At 47.7% G+C, this 19,338-nt stretch overlaps 1 protein-coding gene across 10 annotated transcripts in view; it reads right to left on the bottom strand.

Annotated features, from left to right (window-relative positions):
* The window catches only part of LOC116940781 (disintegrin and metalloproteinase domain-containing protein 11), a 124,270-nt gene that overhangs the window by 52,358 nt on the left and 52,574 nt on the right, over nucleotides 1-19,338 (bottom strand). For all 10 annotated transcript variants that reach the window (XM_032950970.2, XM_032950971.2, XM_032950969.2 and 7 more), the window contains exons 9-20: nucleotides 18,665-18,736; nucleotides 17,821-17,892; nucleotides 12,770-12,936; nucleotides 11,161-11,245; nucleotides 10,163-10,253; nucleotides 9,150-9,207; nucleotides 6,575-6,674; nucleotides 5,794-5,865; nucleotides 5,257-5,355; nucleotides 3,623-3,703; nucleotides 2,235-2,282; nucleotides 1,475-1,538 (exon numbers count right to left, since the gene is read on the bottom strand). In XM_032950970.2, the coding sequence (XP_032806861.2) occupies nucleotides 1,475-1,538; nucleotides 2,235-2,282; nucleotides 3,623-3,703; nucleotides 5,257-5,355; nucleotides 5,794-5,865; nucleotides 6,575-6,674; nucleotides 9,150-9,207; nucleotides 10,163-10,253; nucleotides 11,161-11,245; nucleotides 12,770-12,936; nucleotides 17,821-17,892; nucleotides 18,665-18,736 (1,009 nt within the window). The remainder of the gene's footprint in view (nucleotides 1-1,474; nucleotides 1,539-2,234; nucleotides 2,283-3,622; nucleotides 3,704-5,256; nucleotides 5,356-5,793; nucleotides 5,866-6,574; nucleotides 6,675-9,149; nucleotides 9,208-10,162; nucleotides 10,254-11,160; nucleotides 11,246-12,769; nucleotides 12,937-17,820; nucleotides 17,893-18,664; nucleotides 18,737-19,338) is intronic.

The following is a 19,338-nucleotide window of genomic DNA, read 5'->3' as shown; positions in this document are numbered from 1 at the left end:
TGTAGCATTCCCTCTACAGCAGTGTGCCAGGCCGCGTGCATGAATTACGCTACTTTGATCAATCACGAACTGAAGTCCATTGTACATTTCAGGCATTGGATAATGTGGAGGTAATAAGTCTTACTTTGCATTTACATGGAGTGGGATTTAAAATGTACATTCTGGACCCCGGTACATCGCCACTCAATACCGGAAAGCACTCTCGTCAGAGGTCCTTTCTTCCGTAATGCATTCGCCTAACGTGCAACAATCGGCATCCAACAGATGCCTTGCTGTAAGAGCTATGCTGCCTGGGATGAGAGGGCAACAAAACACACTGCTGAAAAAGCATCAGCTTTGTCTGCTCCGGCTATAGGGCTTCAAGCTGTCACTTGCTTAGCACTGAGTGTTTAATGCACACACTCATCTCGGCCTCATTGCGATGTTCCGCTCGTGATCTTAACATCAGGGTTTTATCCTTTAGCCAGACATCCTTAGGTGAATTATGACGGTGTGCGCTTGCTTGACCGTCGACAGACTAATTACCTGCGTGTATACGTGCAGTGTATTTGTTGGTAGTGTTTATCCACCAGCGTAGTGTGCAGGTTTTGTTTGGAGTGCATACGTGCAGGTTGGGCGCGAGCAATGCGAATCCCGCGCACGGTGTGCATGCCCGGAGAGAGTGAACGTGGAGTGTGCACAACGTAGATGAACACGTGCCCAGTATATGTCTCAGGGTTTGGGTTCAGGTCACCTCCTACCTGCTGGAGGACTCATCAATTAATAAACTGCTGGGGGACTCGTCAATGAAGAAACTGCTGAGGGACTCGTCAATGAAGAAACTGCTGGGGGACTAATCAATTAATAAACTGTTGGAGGACTCATCAATTAAGAAACCCCTCGGAGACTGACATCAATGTGGAGCGTAGTGAGGTGACATTTCTGACTACCAGGGGTCTAGAGGACCCCAAGTTGTGGTTACTGGGCATATACAGAGAGATGTAAATAGAGAGATGTAAACAGAGAGATGTAAACAGAGAGAGAGGCATATACAAAAAGTGGTGAGCAGAGAGAGAGGAGTGTACAGGTGCCGTGTTATAGAGGTGCCTCCTTTGTAACGGTCTTTTAATGAGACGACCCAAGTTCGATTCCCGCTCACGGCCACCACCAGTGACGATTATATTTATCTGAACCAGTCCTAGGCATCGCCTAGGTCAACTCAGCCTCAAATGCTTGTCTGGTGCGGTGTGTAAACATCGCCGCAATGGAGACAAAGGCGGGCGGGCGTGGTGTTGGCCACACGCCCCCTCATGTGCCATAAGGCCTTCATAGGTGCCACTTGCTAATAGCACTTGTCCCAATATCCTTTAAGGCAACTCGGGGGATCTTAGGCCTTGTTTGGTGTATGGAGCAGCAGCAGTAGGTGTGTATTGAGTCTGTGCTGGGTGTGCGTTCTTGTGAGGTTGCAGTAAGAACAGGCGAGTGTGACTCTTACTGTCTCCCCAAATGTATTTGCACTGCTTCTCCCGAGTCTTGCACTGCCCGATGTAGCATCGCCCCTGGAAAACAACACAATTATCATTGTAATGGTTAAATTAAAGAGTTTTTACCATGTGAGACACTAACATTTAAAAACATGAAAACTATATCTTCATTAGTTAGAGTGTGACTAATCTTATAACGTTTTTGTTACAATTGTAGACACCTGCCACGCAATACATCAATGCAGGAGACCATCTGGAAGACGTCACCACTTTGACCCCAAGGTGCACTGGCTCATGCAAACAGCATGAGGTCCCATGGGAAGTCGCACGTTTTGTGAACAGATATATTTAACATAACCAGCACCGATATGCCACTGCACTGGGCTGGTATTCATTGTCCAAATACTATCATCAGAAAAGCATTGACAGCAATAAATACAACAAATAGTTAAAGTTAAATTTATTAACTGCTAAAATGAGCGGTGAGGTGGTGCTCCTCTACCATTTACAGCCTGGAGCCAGTGATGAAAATTACACATTCATATGGTAGGGGTGAGTCTATCCATAGAACACCAGCTATTGACACCCCCACAAAGTAGTGCTCATGTTGTCAACCCCAGAGGGATTCTATTTGCAGATGGCAGCAAGATGTGCAGCAGCTAAATGCCAATGTGGAGGTGTGCCGGCCAAAAGAGGGCTTCATGAGAGAGTCGGTATCATGAACTCGATGTGGCTGGGAGCCGAGTGGAAGGTGACCGTCGCAGTGCTTACATCCTTGTTGCAGCTGTAGCCATCTTGTTTGTGAACATTTGGGGGACACTGTATAGAAATAGCAAAACATTTCAGTTATTAGTAAAAATCAAAAACACATTTTCTTATACGATTGTTGATAATGGTGAATGCCTTGAGCAGCAAGACAACACAAGCCACACAAAATGAAAAAAGTTAAGTTTCAATTGCAAATCCATTTAAACTGGAACACCGTGAGACCAGCAGCTACCGTACCATAAATAATCAGCGCCTTTGTTTATATTCGTGCTTTCAAGCCTGTTACATAGATATTGAGACAGCTCTCAAACAAGACTAGAAAACTATCCTTGGTCGATAACTTAGCAATGTTTAAATGACATAGATCATCTACTGCTTAATAAAGGCCTGATGTAAGCAAAATAAAACGATCATGCTATAAAGTTTATATCTGCAAATTGAACATTTCCTCATGATATCCACCCTCAGGCAGTTAGCGAGAATTGAAAAAACGTGTGCAGACAAAATGTGAAAAGCACGTGAACATCAAACACAATGAGTCTGAGTGTAACGGTGGGACGAGTCCACGGTACCGGGCACGCTGTGCGAGTGTGTGGGCACGCTGTGCGAGTGCGTGCGCACGCTGTGCGACTGCGTGTGTGCGTGGGCACGCTGTGCGACTGCGTGGGCACGCTGTGCGACTGCGTGTGTGCGTGGGCACGCTGTGCGACTGCGTGGGCACGCTGTGCGACTGCGTGGGCACGCTGTGCGAGTGTGTGGGCACGCTGTGTGTGTGTGCGCGTGGGCACGCTGTGCGAGTGCGTGGGCACGCTGTGTGTGTGTGCGTGGGCACAGCCCCACTTGTTCCAAGCCCTCAGTTGTAAAGTGGCTAAAGACGGTGGGCCTGTTTACACTTTCATGAAATAACCTGGTGGTAAACAGCTCGTGTGGACAGCATACTCCTGGGCTGCCTTTGTCTCTACCGCACTCGTGTTGATAACGCTGCATCTGCCATTTACTTGAAGCCGAGTTGACACTGACCAGCTCTGTCAGCTTCAAACTTCTGTTAACCAGGACGTAGATGACCGAGGTCTCTTGACTAATTGGACCGTGTGCTTACTGACCATCACTCCTCCTCTCCCTCAAACATACATACACAGCCTATGAACGTATCATCCATTTTTAAAGAATCATATGGGTCGCAACTCAGTGAAAACACTTGCGCTGCATGGCGTAAATAACTTGGGTTCGATTCCCGACTCGGGCGCCTTTCTGTAAGGGCAGTGAGGTGAGGTTTGTTTGTTCTCCCCTGTAACGATCTGGTGTGGTGTGTGGCAGGGCACTGCTATGAGAGAGAAGGAGAGGGTGTGGTGGGTGTGGCGCTGAGGGCGTGTGGCGCTTAGTGCGTGGACCTGCACGGAGTCGCCGGGGCAGGTCTCGGGCAAGTCGCACTCCCCCACGGCGTGGCGGCACTCCTCACCGCGAGTAATAAACTGACGTCACACATGCACAGACCATCACTCCCTTACAGGCAGGGACTCATCTGTGCACACACACTCGGCCACTCGTGTCAAATCAGCACTATCATCTTGAACGACTACGCTCTAGCCACAGTTCATTGAAGCCTTCCACATGTCACTTTCACTCGCGGTCTCACGATGCCACAATGCAAATTCACTAAAACTCCACGGCCAACGTTTACACCGCAACTTAATTGTGGAAGAATACCTCGATAAGTCTTCTATTTAAAGAGGGAGATCAAATCGAGTTGAAGAATTACAAACCCGCGACTGTTTGATCGCACGTTTAGAAGAGGTTCACGACGACCACAGCGGATCGAGCAATTGACGGTTTTGAGGCACGCCAAACGTGAGCATCAGGTGCATCATTCACACAACGGCGCAGGTTTCTCTACCTATGGCCACATGGCAACAATGCGGCAATATGAACAAATGCCGCAAATCACCTGACACACGAATTGCGTGAGGTGATTTTCCTGAGTGTCATAAAATAATTAAGGATTCTATTTTTGCAATAACACGGATTTCATGATTTTAAATAGCAGTGCTCATTGCACAGTCACGCGTGCACGTTTCAGCCACCGTCCATGCGCTGGGAGGATGAGTGCATGAGGGGGGGCTCTTCCTGTTGTTGTAAGTCACCCATGCGCCACACAGAGTGCCCAGCCTCTTCCTTATTCAACTCTCGACCGCGTTTTTTAGCCAGAGAAACACCACGTCGTACACGCCGATGTGAAGTCTGCGAATGAAAGCCGGCCGAGCTGCGTCATGACCGCGGCGCACATAGCACAGAACCCTGACGGGGTCAAACGCGGGGTCAAGCATGCACGGCCTGGAGAGCAGTGGGCAACAGCAAACCGCACACGGCATTAGGGTGAATATTTGTAAGCAAAACCCAATGAACCCTCAGCTGAAATATACGGATGCAAATTTATACGTAAAAGGGAAAAGGTACAGATTGCCTTGGTAATGGAGCAGCTAAAAGCAAGAGGCGTTTTGTATTTTCTGTGCGGGCCTATTGTTTAACGACAACATCGCTCCAGCGGTCCAAACCACTATGGCGAGTGATTTTGACTCGGGAAGGGAAAAGAGTGGAGCCAAACAGCGGTGTCGCTGCTCGTAGGGCACGGCGTACTTTTGTGCAGACAGCATGCGGCACTGTGCACGCATGTATTGTAGATATAACGCGAGTGTCTAAGTGCACAGGTGATGGCCTGAAGCACGCAGGTACCACAGAATAACACGCGCACGCTCACGTGTGGATTTCCTGGCGATTTTCATCAATGGTGATGGTAGGCTCCACTACATAACTCTGGATTTTTCAGCACCCAAAATCGGTAATGTTGATTTTGCATAGCAGTGAGCAGCTGGTTTGGTATCGAGCATTGTTGTTGTTAAAGAGTAGTAAACTAATCCTCACGCAACGCCTGGAGGAGAGAGCTACGAGGACGCAGGTATGAGGGATGCGTTCAGTGGGTGCCAGGGGTGCGGGCGGTGGTGAAGCGGCGGAGGAGAGGTGGCTGTACCTGGCAGCTGTTGGGGGCACAGCACAGGCCGCTGCTACAAATGGCCCCGTGCGTGAAGGTGCATTTCTTGCAGCATTTGTCCCAGCCTTCACTGCACTCCTGCCATGCGGGGCACAGCACGCCACGCTCATCACCTTACAGGGGCAATCGTTAGAATTGGCAGGGGAAGGTGTCTCCCGCTGCCGTACACGATAGGCAGGCGGCACCTCACGATGCATCTCTCGTCTCTTGTTAGCGACTCACTGCACGAATATTGTTCAGCCGACCCTCACCTGTCCTGCACATGCCTCATCATACCTACAACACACACATGTCGCGTTCTCTTCCAAACTCACGCGTTGCTTATCCTATCAAACCGCAACAATCCTAGCGTCCATCTTAAACACCTGGGCTCGAATGCCAACAACGTATCTTCGAGCCACTTAGTTAATGTCCAGCTCTCTAACTCACACAGTAATAGAGATAGCACTGCTGCCTGAAATCCCCTTCTCTTTACGCGATCACCGTTGCTCGGTGTGCAATGGCTGCACGACTCACGGTGGGCGAGCCACAGTCGCACTCCTCTCCCAGCTCCACAAAGCCATTGCCACACTCAGGCTGCTCGAACAGCTGCAACACAGCATAGTACGGCAACGACGCAGGCTTTTAAACCGGCGAGTACATCTCACGCGGATTTCAACGCTTTGCACATACTCTTTGGTTCTTTCGGTAAAGTCACGTAGGTATAAAATAAATTAAATCACGACGTTTAGATTGCAACACAAGCAATCATCATCAGGTGTTAACTGGGTGACAGCACACTGGAACGATTGCTTCTCTGTGAAAGAATAGCTAAAAAACTATTGGCATTTCAAGATCGAGACGTCATCGCGGCCAAAGCCGTTGATGTCCCCACACCATCACTCTCTACCCTCCACCCTGCCGGTCTGCCACCACCGTCTGGTTTGGCTCTTCCCCGTGGTCGCCAGGTTCACGAGGACAACTCCAACGTCCATCTCGGCATCGGATTTGTCCCTTGTGGGTAATTCACAAACAGATTTGCGTAATATTGAACTTGGGGGTTTGAGCTGTGACCCGGACACTCAAGAGTAAGAAATGATGCAGGGTCTTTAATTCTGCCATCACAGGGGACTGCTCCACGTTCGTCAGGGAGTGTGTGTGGATAATTGGGGTGAGTGTGGGCACTTGGAGTGAGTGAGTGTGGGCACTTGGAGTGAGTGAGTGAGAGTGTGAGTTCCTGGAGTGAGCGAGCAAGCGAGACTGGGTACCTGGAGTGAGTGAGCGAGTGAGCGTGGATACCTGGAGTGAGTGTGGGTACCTGTGTGGGCTTGTTAAAGAGGCAAGCTCCCCCCCCAGCCTGAAGGAATTCCTGGTACTCATCGATGCTGCACTGCGAGAACCTCATGGGCAACATCTGCCTGCAGGGCACGACAACAGCACGGCCACTCAGCATGGCCACTCAGCACAGGCACCCACCTCTCGCTGTGCACGAGACTCCCATCATCGGTCTCTTACGCCACTCGAACACAGTACATCCTGTAACCTCTCTCCTATCCGCACTCTCAAATATCATCCAGATGGATCTAATACCATCTCGTCTCTCATGTCTGAATACATTTTTTTTTTCCATTTCATTTCACAGTCCATATTAAGCAAATGTGGGCAGTGGCTCGTGCAGGTGATAGGCCACACGGAGTGCTGGCTGGGCCCGTGATCGTCGCGTCTACTTGGTCATTACAACGTCAAAGATGCCAGCGTGTCAACATTATAGACATCTCTGTGGCCTCTATTTACGTGCTACAAAGAACATGGCCTCTTATAGAGATACTGTGGCATCTGATATTCAGGATTGTGAAAAGCGCTATTCGATGCACCTGACTACAATTACACTTAGTTATAAAGATATGAGTATCGGGAGGAGGTTGAGATCTCACGACAAACACAAGGAAAATCTATGTTTGTATGATTGTTATTGTTACGCTTGTTTACCGAGGAATGCCTCAAAACCTCAACTCTTAACCAGGAGGGTCCTGCCAAGATTTCCCAGATGGAGGCGATGTTAGTCTGCGTGTAATCCCAAACGAGTAGTTTTCAGGTCACTGGGATGCTTGGCCAATACGAGTTACATTTTGTGAAGTTTTTTCAGCTATGGGAAGACACTGGGAAACCCACGCAGAACAGGTGGAGAACAAACTCCACACAAAAATAAAATAAATTAAATAATAGAGTACGACGTTTCGATTGCAACACAAGCAACCGCCATCAGGTAGAACTAAATTTGAGAGAGAGACAAAACACAGACACGGAGACACACAGACAGTGTGTTTTGTCTCTCTCTCAAATTTAGTTCTACCTGATGATGGTTGCTTGTGTTGCAATCGAAACGTCGTACTCTATTATTTCATTTATTTTCTTTTTACGTGACTTTACCGAAATAACCAAAGAGTAATTCCTGCAGTCACGAAAGCTTCAAATCAAGTTAAAACTCCACACAGATAGGCGCCTGAATCGTGAGTCGAACCCAGGCTCTTCCTGCAGTGAGGCATGCCCTGCTACCGTTAAGTATGCTCTTACACATAGATACCAAACATATACCATTGCATTATACAAAAATATATTCCTTTGGCCAAAGCCAAATAAATTCTTTAAATATTTCCTGGCTTAAAGTGCTCCGATGAGAGGCATCACGGACAGCGTCGCCTGCCCTGGTGCCGAGTGTGAAGTGAACGCCGAGCGGCGAGGAGCAGGAAGGGCGCTCGGATCGCTGGCGTTACCGTGGAGACGATACGGAGCTGGTGTGGGAGATGTTTGGGGTGATGATTTGTAAACAGTCACATGTCTCATTAGTCCACCTCTATCAGCTGTTGTCATCATCAGCCGCTCTTACGCCATCAATTAAGTGATCCCTTTTAATGAAGCACTGGCCCACTCTAAAATGTTCACAATGTGAAGTGTCTATTTAGCAACACGACAGGTCTGTTTGTGGCACGTTAATTATTTCCTCGTACAGCAAGGGAGTAAAGTATGGTTTTGTGAAAGTCTTTATGTGCTGTGTAGTACATCAATGCACGTGTGTACACCAGCATGCGATAACTGAGTTGGGCCTGTGGGTGGCTGGCAGGGTTATTGATTAACCGGACTTGTACACCAGTCACGTGGTTACTGGCGACTCGCTTGAGGATTGCTGTGTGTGACACACGTGCTGTTGCATTTTACAAATTGACCACAATAAATGTGTATGCCCTCGATTTGGAGCACCTTCCCACGTCCTTCATGTCGAGTGTGCAACATTTTCATCGTGGCAATGCGTGGATATTTTAAAAAAATATATATTTGCTTTCAAATGACAGAAAGGATCTGTTATTCAAGAAATTGGATCTCCATCCTCTGTGTAGTACGCACAGTCAAGTTGCTTGGAGTGTGTTTTCGTGGCTCGTCGTCTGCTTTGGACCTCGGGCACGACTCGGGGCTCTGTGCTACCATGTGCACACTGAGCGCGGCACGGTGCACACAGCATAAGGTGGACTAGCCCACGACGATGACGACGATAACGACGATGACGTAATAATAATACACTGCACAAATCTTCTGAGAGGTCACTTTCCATCATTCGGATATGCAAATTGGAATCATAAGTTAGGAGGGGCAGAGATGAGAAAATAGTTGGTAACATTTGGCATCAGAGTTAGATGAGCATCTACTCGAGTCTGCAGCTAGCAGAGACCAGAAAATAATGAATACTCCTTTGCAAATAGAAGGAATCTAGAAGGTGGACCTGAAAAAGCCCATAAGTGAATCACACATACATTATCATCAAGCCCATTGTTTATTTTATTAAAACTGCCTCCAAGAATCTGACCCTGTGCCCACAGAACAAGGGCATTGCCACTCACCCAGTGACTTCCATGATGCAGCCGTACCAGATGTCGGTGCACTGGCAGCCTCCTCCTCCTGCAGCAGAGGTCACGCGCGGCACAAATCACGCAACCCGGAACGTGCACGCAAACCGAGTCAACCAAGCACAGCCATCCACTACTCCTTAAAAAGAATAATAACAATAATGATATTATACTGACACGTGCATTACATTGCCCCCATAACTTAACAAAATGTCGCAGAGCACATTTGTCTTTTTAGCCTCGGGGACGCCCGAATGGAAGTTTATCCCTGTGTGGCACAAGGTGGCACAAGGTAGCACAAGGTGACTCAGCTCTGCACACGGCACCACGGTGGCGAGATGTTAACTACCTCGCCTGGTATACAGGAAGTCGTGGGTTCTGAAAAAGAGCTGCATAGTTCAGTGGGCCTTACCTAGTAAAAGAAAATAGTAGTAAATAGTTATATAATCGACCAGTAGGCGGCGATGATTGTGATCTCAACTGAGGTGTGATTTGCGGTGTCATTTTTTTCATTTGGAAAATATAGACCATAACGCTGGCACAAACTTGCCAGATAATTTCGAATGACATCCTGGGGCATTTTACGTACACTCTTGAGTGAAGCAGACAGATAATTAAAACCCACCACAGTATTAACGAAGATTCGAACCACCTGAACAAGCACCGCTGGGCCACAGTTTAGATACATAATGTACATATACATATCTTGATCAATATATCAACTGTGTTGGTTCACTTACAGTCACACTTAGGATGAGCAACAGGGTTGGTGTTGGTTTAGCTGGCAAAGTAATCACCCCCTTTTCCAGATCATCCTCCACCAACACTTTGATGCCTATCTGCCTTTGTACAATGCCATGAGGACAGGATCACATGTAGCTGGTTCCGAAATACAAATTGAATTGTAAACAAATTATTGTCCTGTCATCATAGCAGACACTCTGAACTTCTCTTTGGGAAATGGGACACTTGTTTAATGATGTGAATATTGGAAGAGAGAAACTCACTTGCTGCTGCTTTAGAATTGTGCCACAGCATACCAAGGTTTTGCCCGATGCCTTGGGCCAAAGTAACCACCATGGCTCCGACATTCCCATACTGTGAGATTACAAACAATGCAAGTGTCCACAGCACGCACACGTAAACAGGGTAAAACACCACGAGCACATCACGCGCTTGCTTTCAGAGTCAGGCAGCAGCCACTTAGCAGGGACGAGGGTTGTTAACTGATAAGTCTGGGACTGGTAACCGGTTGGCACATACGAACGTCCAATCAGGACCGCGGACTAAGTCAGCACGCGGTTCATTTGCCCTCGTGTCTCTGCCCGCTAAAAGGTAGCGGTGCAGCGCTGAAACTGCTTGCTCATGCCGCTGCTGGCAAAAGGGGCCTCCACTAGAAAGAACTCCAAAAGGTATTTGGTCTATTCATCGATTCTGACGAGGCATTTTGGAAGAGGTGGGCGTACCCACACTTTACCCCACCGCACGCGACCTGCTGATCACAGACTCGACGAGGTGAACCCACTGCTGGTGGACGGGGGCGGTGATGGAGATTTAAGAAGCGTGCCCTGTGTTTCAATTGTCGTGCCGGGAGAACATAGTCAACAGGAGTCATCATGCGGAGACAGCGATCCCTGCTTTCCACAAACAACTCAGGGTCATGCGTGTGAAGGCCGTGCGTGCAGAACCCATGCGTGTGAAGGCCGTGCGTACAGAAGCGATGCGTGTGAAGGCCGTGCGTGCAGAACCCATGTGTGTGAAGGCCGTGCGTGCAGAACCCATGTGTGTGAAGGCCGTGCGTACAGAACCCATGCGTGTGAAGGCCGTGCGTGCAGAAGCGATGTGTGTGAAGGCCGTCCGTGCAGAAGCCATGCGTGTGAAGGCCGTGCGTGCAGAAGCGATGCGTGTGAAGGCCGTGCGTGCAGAAGCGATGTGTGTGAAGGCCGTGCGTGCAGAAGCGATGTGTGTGAAGGCCGTGCGTGCGGAGGCAGCTCATGCCACACACCTCATTGACGCCACCGCCGCGCTGCAGGGAGCACACCCCACCGAAGTAGGCCACACCGCTGTGGCTGCTCTCAAACATCAGCCCCCTGTGACGACACAGCAGTGAGCAGAACAAGGTCGATGATAAATCACAATTGGATTCAACTCGTTTCATCCATTCATAAAGTTGCACAATATACAAAAAGTACGTAAAAAATAACTTGACTATGGAATTCCCCTCCCTTCTGCCCAGCGATGGCTTCATGGGGATACAAGTGCGTGAGGGATGCGTAACGGTTCTGTGCGTCTGTTTCTGTGTCTCTCTGTGCACGTCTCTTCGGTGTCCATGTGCCCACGTTACAGAGAGGTCTGCAACTCGTTTATCATCCCACCTCACTGGCGCCGCATGCAAGTCACATCAATTGCTATTGAAACAGAATTTAAAATACCCTGAAACGTCTTATATTTTTTTCTTAGTAATGCTGACACTCAAATAGGAACATAAAGCCCCTCCACAAATGTAAAACTGAAGCAGCAGAACAGGAGAGTTCACAATGTACTCTCCAAGTACTCTCCACATCCATGTCACGGAACAAACCCAGCGCCTTGGCTTAACTCGCAACTGTTTCACTCCTCACCGGCTACGGCGAGGCCAGCACTCAAATACTCGAGACAAAAATACTAATTATGGTGAATAATGAAGGCCGGAACATTTCTGAGTTAGATTAAAACTGCCATGGGCCAATGGAAGGCGGTGTCGGTGAAACGCCGCATTGTGCAAACTGGCAACGATCGTCAGCATCCATGCACTGCCGTGACAGATGACGCGGGCGCCATTCCCCACGGGCGTCCCTACAGAGAATACGGCGCACGCTTGCCGCGTACAAGGCTTCACGTCAAGTCGAATCATCACCGCTACAAGACACTGAGAGACATGAAGAGAGAAGAAAATGACGAGGAGTAAAATAAGACCGGCGGTGACATTTGCGAGCGGCCTACGGCGAGTGGCCTACGGCGAGTGGCCCAGGTGAGGAACGCCACTGTGGGCACGTGCCATGAGCCAGGGATGGCTTTCGTGAGCCAGGCTCGCTCCGTGTGCCCGCACGCTCCCTGTGGGGGTGGGCACCGTGCAGAGACGGGGGGGGGGGGGGGCACGCTCCCATGGGGCCTATCTGCCCCATTGGCCCCACGGCCAATGGGGCAATTTCATCAGCATTGATTCAAAACAAGCAAACCCTGGACCAGTTTTGACACACGGTGTCTGATCAGCAGTAAGGCTTGCTTTAATACATGGCTGTAAACTGCCAGATGTTATAAGCAAGGTCCCTCACTTTAAAAAATGGGTCATCTTTCAGATGGGTTGCATAAGAAACACTTGTGTTTTACGTGGACAGACAGGCATATGAAGGAGACGAATTATCTGCTTATCTATTTTGAAACGTATACACCCCACAACGATGTGCATGATTATTTTGTAATAATAGTAATAATGATGGGCGTGTGTGAAGGGTATTAGGCAGAAAATGTTGCCAGATCATTACGTGTCCTAACCCAAAAAATGAATCGTGAATCGTCACAGGAGTGGCAGCAGCGTGGCGGAGAGTGGAGAACGCTGCCGTGGCGCCACTCACGAGAGCAGGTGGGCCGTGTCTCCGTCGGTACGCGGGGACTGCCGCCGATACTTCATGAAGGCGCGCAGCGTCTGCAGCGGATCGGTGCTCACAGTGATACGGTTCTCGTCTGTCCAGGTCTCCATGGACACCAGCACCACCCGCGTATTCAGCTGCTCCTTGTAGATCTAGCACATGGACACGTGCAAAGACAAAGAATCCTCAGCATTGCCTTAACAGACTGTTGGGGCAAGTGCTGTTAGCGAGCACCTATTTGTATGTATGATGAACTTCTTTCGCACCGTACGTAGCCAACCGTGCTAATCGGAGGTGCCGGTACGACACACGAGGGAATGGGTGGCCAGCACTACCCCGGGGAGTGCGTGCGGTGCGAGCGCGGCTCTCAGCGGGGAGTCTCGCGGTGCGCTCGCTCTCCAACGCCGCCGACAGCCTCACGAGCCACATCCCGGCCCTGACATTCTTTCTGTTTCATGTTCAATTTTAATTATCAAACCATCCGGCCTGTCACTGTTCACCAAACATCCGGCCGTCAGCGGGGTACGTAATCGAAGGTCCTAGCAAATAACTATGTATGCGTTACCTGACAATGCGATGAGCATCTTGTTCATTTGCGCATCAATCTGGCTACATGTTTGCTAACCAGTCCTAATCTTATATCGATGACATTTCTTACTGAAGTGGTAAGGTCTATGCAAAAATACAGCTCACTGGGATTTTGTTATAACGGTATTTTCATTTGTATTCAGACACTTTCTGCACTTTGATTCATTTGAGAGGTTCAAGGGATTTACTTCAAAGGGCAGCGGTTACTTTTCCCAGGTGTGAAAAGGGCTTCTCATCTAAAAATCATTTTGTTTGCAGGGGGTACATTTATGTGTCGCTAGAGATCCACAAATAATTGCTCCACTAGTTTTGTGATTCTGTCAAAGTTAATTATTGATTCATGTTCACGAGACACACCGGTGCCCTGGCTGTGTGCAGATGTAGTGTCAATTGATATTTACAAACAATGAAGGCAATTATAAGATTCAAGATCTTGACATATATTCAAGAAGCCAGGTCGGGTGACACGGTTACTCTGACTTCCTGGATCTTGCATTGATGACGTTTGACGCAGTTTGAAATGAAACGTTATCGTATCTGATTTATAAATGTGGCTGTGAGAATTTGTTCTTAAACTCACCGGTGACAATAAAACCATAATCACCGGCATGCTGAACGCATCTACATAGCAGAGTAATTTGTTAGGCTGTGTTAGGTGGTGGAAGGTCTTAACTACACAAATTTGGTCAAATCATTCCCTGGCCTAACTCAATTTCTATTATGTGTCAAATCATGATGTTATTGAACAACTTGTTTTAATATTATTTACAATTAAACCCGTTATAAAAAAAATGCAAAGCATAGCTTTCCACATGATAGACTCAATGCCAAATTAGGAGTTGAGATCAATAACATCTTTCCAGCACGAATTCTCAGAGTAAAAATTACAAGATGAGAGAGGTGTGAGCGCTATTCAGCTAGGACCTCTGAAATGTGCATAACCCCTACACTGAAGTGTCTCTATGAATGCATTCTATTTACACTTCAGCCTGGCACCGAGACCGCAGCTCTGTGCTTTACTGGGTCCAGATGGTGCCTCACACTGCTCATGTGGCCTTAATGGCTTATTTTTGTGGCTGAATGTAATTATCTGTGTCCAACTTATAGTCACAGGGATGCCACGAGACATTACCCTTGGACATCGAACCCAATGCGCGTCCTTTGGATTGCTAACAAGGCACGGTTGCGTGGCTTGCGACCAAACGGATCGCTACCAAACGTCACCGTCTCAGCGGTGGGGCCACACTTGATGAGAGCACACGCGAACCTGTCCCCGCCACCCTAGGGCGCTGCGTGCCAGACTTGAGTCATCCCAGCGCTAATGGAGCGCCGTTGCGGAGCTGCCGAGCACATCGTGCCCCGTCACTTTACTTGGGAGCAACGTTTGCTGACAGTAGTCGTGCCCCATCACCCACGAGGCAGCCTTGACATTTGTCGATCTCATGGAACAGCTTGTTACTGTGTCGGGCGCACATCCATCCATCAGTCGGTAGAGAAACAAAAGCCCCACAGATGTACAGTATTCCGAGATGACAACACTCGTGCACTACGTAAACACTTCCTTTGATGCTCGTGATGTTGTGTGTGCTTTGCAAAACTCTTGACCACAAACCCCTGAAGAAACTCTCTTGACACAAACTCTCATTGCGGTGTGTGGGCACATGCGATGGAAGATGCCCGCAGTCCAGCACTTTGGAGGCATGGATGTCACGCGCAGTTACGTCATTGGACTGACCTAAAATATTTTTGGATAACCCTTTGCTTCATTTTCCGAGCTGTCTATAGAGTTGGTTCCTAATAGCGACACGATTTTATAGTCGTATTCTGATTATATTGAATCATCTTTACGAGTCATCGTGACCCCCATTACAGACGAACAGAGCTAATGCATTAATTATTTCAACCTTAGTTGACAAGCGTTCTAAACATCCTAAGAAATTATAACGGCATGATACTTATTATTCTTATATAATTTTTCTTCTATAAACCATTAGTAGTGGATTTCTCACACAACTGTTATTTGACAGCAGAGATTAACTTGTCACTTGTCTATTTGATTCTTTCACAATGTTCAATCAACTGACACAAAGTCGCTCTTGCAACACTCTAAACACAAACGAAACAATCACGGAGTTGCATGAGCAGCATGTGGTGTTAAGCTATTTCACGCAGGAATAAATACCCATAACACATTGCACGTGTGGGTCTATGAGGGCAAAGGTGCCATATAAAATGACAACAAAATAGGATCGTGACCTGTCCGTGTTTTTACACAGTCTAAGCATCGGTGTTTGTATGCGGATGGAATAAACTTAATTGAGCTGAGATCCGGTTCTGGTGTTATGCTGAATAATATTGCAGCATACTGCACAGCTCTGATAAGAAACCCAGGTTGACTTACAAATGTCTGAGTTTGGTCTGGAGTGGAAAAGGTGGCCACCCTAGAACAAAATAATAAATAAATTGTACTGATCAGGCTGTTAACTTTGAGACACCCAAAATCAATGCTGCGAATAATTACGACATGGAGCTGCCCCCCGTTGAATTGTCTCAATGCCTCAGTGCTGGTTTGAGCACAGAAACGTATTACATTGTTATTCTTCTTTGGTTCTTTCGGTAAAGTCACGTAGAATGAGAATAAAATAATAAATTGATAAAATAAAATAACACAATTTATTATTTTATTCTCATTCTACGTGACTTTACCGAAAGAACCAAAGAAGATGAATCATTGCAGTCACGAAAGCTTTAAATCGAAATTTTACATTGTTATTGTTTATATCATTCATTGGGATTACACAAGCAACAGCAATCATTGCCCCATGCTGGCACACCCGTGCCCGCTTGCTTGCCAGGTGCTGCTTGCTTGTGCCCACAGGGACAGCTACCACTGAGGCTGCCCTTTAAAAAGTGTGACACGAGGTGCGAAATGTGAAGCGCTCGGAGACGCCCGGCGTTTCGGGCGGCGCGATATCAAGAACAAGTCATTGTTGTTGTTCTTTGTTGTAGTTCTCCTGGGTAGGGGTTGCACCGACATTGAAATTCCGATTTGGTTTCCCCATGCAGTGCAGCACACGAGCACCACCCACTGGCGCTGCTGGGCCCGCATTGCCGCCTATTCCAACGGGAAGTCTCTTGTCTCGCTCACTTCTCGAAACTGCGATTTCATTCAGCACAGAAAACAACGCCACGGAACTGTTGCTCCAGTGCCACCCGTGTGGGCGCAGCGCCCTCTCGTGGGCCCTCACTGCTGTACAGACACCATGCGTCCTCGTGCACAGCAGCAGTGCAACTCAACTGCGGTTGTACTACATCGGTGTTCTTCATTGCAGGATCCGCGAGCCACTGGCGCCCCCTAGTGGCCTTTAGTGCGCCCCCTGACGTGCGGCCCACTACAATACACAACAGATGTGAAAACACCCCACATCGTCATCACATCGTGCTGCTGTCAAATCCTATCGTTTCAAATGCGTGGCGACCTTCACTGATGTCTTATCGGCGAAAGTGGCCCTCCTCTGAACATGAGTGAAGAATACTCTGTGAAACGATCACCAGCAAAACGATCAAGTTTTCAGAATCCATTCCTGGCTTTGCGAAAATCAGAAACCGATAACCGTTCCCTGCGGAACGTTCATCATGAACGCACCGAGCACCACGCGCTGACGTACCAACCGCAGCCCTGCAATTGCCCACTCACTCACGCTACTGCTGGCAGGATGGTCTCCACGACAGCGAACTCAAGGCATTGAAGGTTGGCCAATGGTAGAACGTGGCTGCCGCAGACCAATGGTGCTATCGGTGACTACACTTCCACACTTTGACAAAGCACATTCAGCTTGGCACAATTGATACGTGCAGTGTAAATAACCACAGACACGAATATGAAAAAAAACATTTAAGCACTACTTTTTTTGCTGAAAAATGCTAAATGCTTTAAATATCAGACAACTAAAAATCCAAGTTCAAATATACAAAGTGATAAAGCGTGATTATGCATTGCCAGAAAAATATGTAAAGGTGAGATGATAATTTTAATATCACAGAAGAAGCCATGCTATTCATGGACAAGCGGACTTCTCATCCTCCCATCTGTGCCGTCACTCCAGGGCCCGAGGCGAGTTTGTGAGTTGGTGACGAGGCTCCTCCAGAATTCATGAATCAGAGGAGTGTCGAGTCGTGCCTGCAAGGAGCACTGCTAGCGACTCTTCATCTTGTATCCACATTCACAGACAATAGATGCACAAGAGGTGTAGTGTGTTGGTGTAGAGGTGACATGGTGTAGTGTAGTGTTGCAGTATTGTAGTGGGATAGAGTAGTGGTTTCGAGAGAATAATAATAATAATAAGAATATCACTAATTATAATAAAAGAAGAGATAAAACCCTCGTTGCCAGTACACCAAGCTCCGGTGCTGGCCGTGTGGAGTCGCTCTCCGCAATGCGATCTCACCGCGTCGACCATGTTCACGATGGACTTGGCGTAGTTATTGGTGAGGCCCAGTATTTGGCGATGCTTCTTGAACTGCACACGCGCGCACACAAACCAATCCACAAACGCGTGCGACGTACTCGCGTAAGCGTGCACCATTCTAACAGCGACCGTCGCCACCGCCACCACCGCACACTGGCGATGTCACTGCAGCGCCATGCATGTCCCTGATTTACTCAATTGGAATGAAACGGTCATGTGCTGCCATTGTTCCATGTAAGGCATTACCTGAATAAACGAATCACAACCATGACGTTCCCACAAGTTATTGACTTGTAAATCTTACAATGCATTTGTAAGAGTTCATGGGAGCCATGCATGTCCACGTGTAGAAGCCATACAGACATGTGGACATGTTGGTTTGTGTGTGCCTGTCGTGGCTAGCTTTGCACCGGCAGCAAACAAAGCTTAGGTTCGATTACCATTAATGGCCAATGTCAGTGATATATATCTAAGCCAGTCCTGGGCCTCCCCTAGGTCGACTCAGCCATACATGAGTACCTGGGTTAGTTAATAAAAACATCAAAACTGGGGAGGCAAAGGCGGCAGGGCGTGGTGCTGGCCACCCATCCCTTCATGTGCTATGTTGGCCTTATAGGTGCTTGCGAACAGTACTATCCCCAACTGTTGGTTTAATTATTTTATTTTTGTTTATTTGTTTACCCAGAAAGCCTCACCGAGTCTCGAGACTTTTTGAGGAGAGTCCTGCCAGGTGTTTGCAGTTGGGGGCGATGTTGCTGCTGTGTCTGATCCCAACGGAGTGATTTGCGGGTTATTTTCCCAACTCTGGGTGCTGTGGACTCACCATGATGTGGTCATTCACTATGGTCAGCTCCACGTACTTCATTTCCACCTCCGCTTCCCTGCGAACTCGCACCTAGAGAAGAAAAGTAATAAAAATTAGTGAGTCTCTACTTTCTAGACAGTCCGGTCAAGTTTCCACAGGAGGGGGTGAGGTTGCTACGTGTAACCCTCATTGAGTAATTGAGGTAATTTTCATCATGGGGATGTTTGGTCAACACTAGCTACATTATGTGTGTTATTTTATTTGGTCAATACCAGCTACATTGTGTGTGTTATTTTATTTGGTCAATACCAGCTACATTGTGTGTGTTATTTTATTTGGTCAATACCAGCTACATTGTGTGTGTTATTTTATTTGGTCAATACCAGCTACATTCTGTGTGTTATTTTATTTGGTCAATACCAGCTACATTGTGTGTTATTTTATTTGGTCAATACCAGCTGCATTGTGTGTGTTATTTTATTTGGTCAATACCAGCTACATTGTGTGTGTTATTTTATTTGGTCAATACCAGCTACATTGTGTGTGTTATTTTATTTGGTCAATACCAGCTACATTGTGTGTGTTATTTTATTTGGTCAATACCAGCTACATTCTGTGTGTTATTTTATTTGGTCAATACCAGCTACATTGTGTGTTATTTTATTTGGTCAATACCAGCTGCATTGTGTGTG

This window comes from Petromyzon marinus, chromosome 10 (genome assembly GCF_048934315.1).
Source record: "Petromyzon marinus isolate PM22_M1 ecotype Great Lakes invasive population chromosome 10, UKy_Petmar_22M1.pri1.0, whole genome shotgun sequence".
Classification (NCBI taxonomy): domain Eukaryota; kingdom Metazoa; phylum Chordata; class Hyperoartia; order Petromyzontiformes; family Petromyzontidae; genus Petromyzon; species Petromyzon marinus.
The sequence above is the reverse complement of the archived record's forward strand: the minus strand, read 5'-3'. Positions and strand labels throughout refer to the sequence as shown.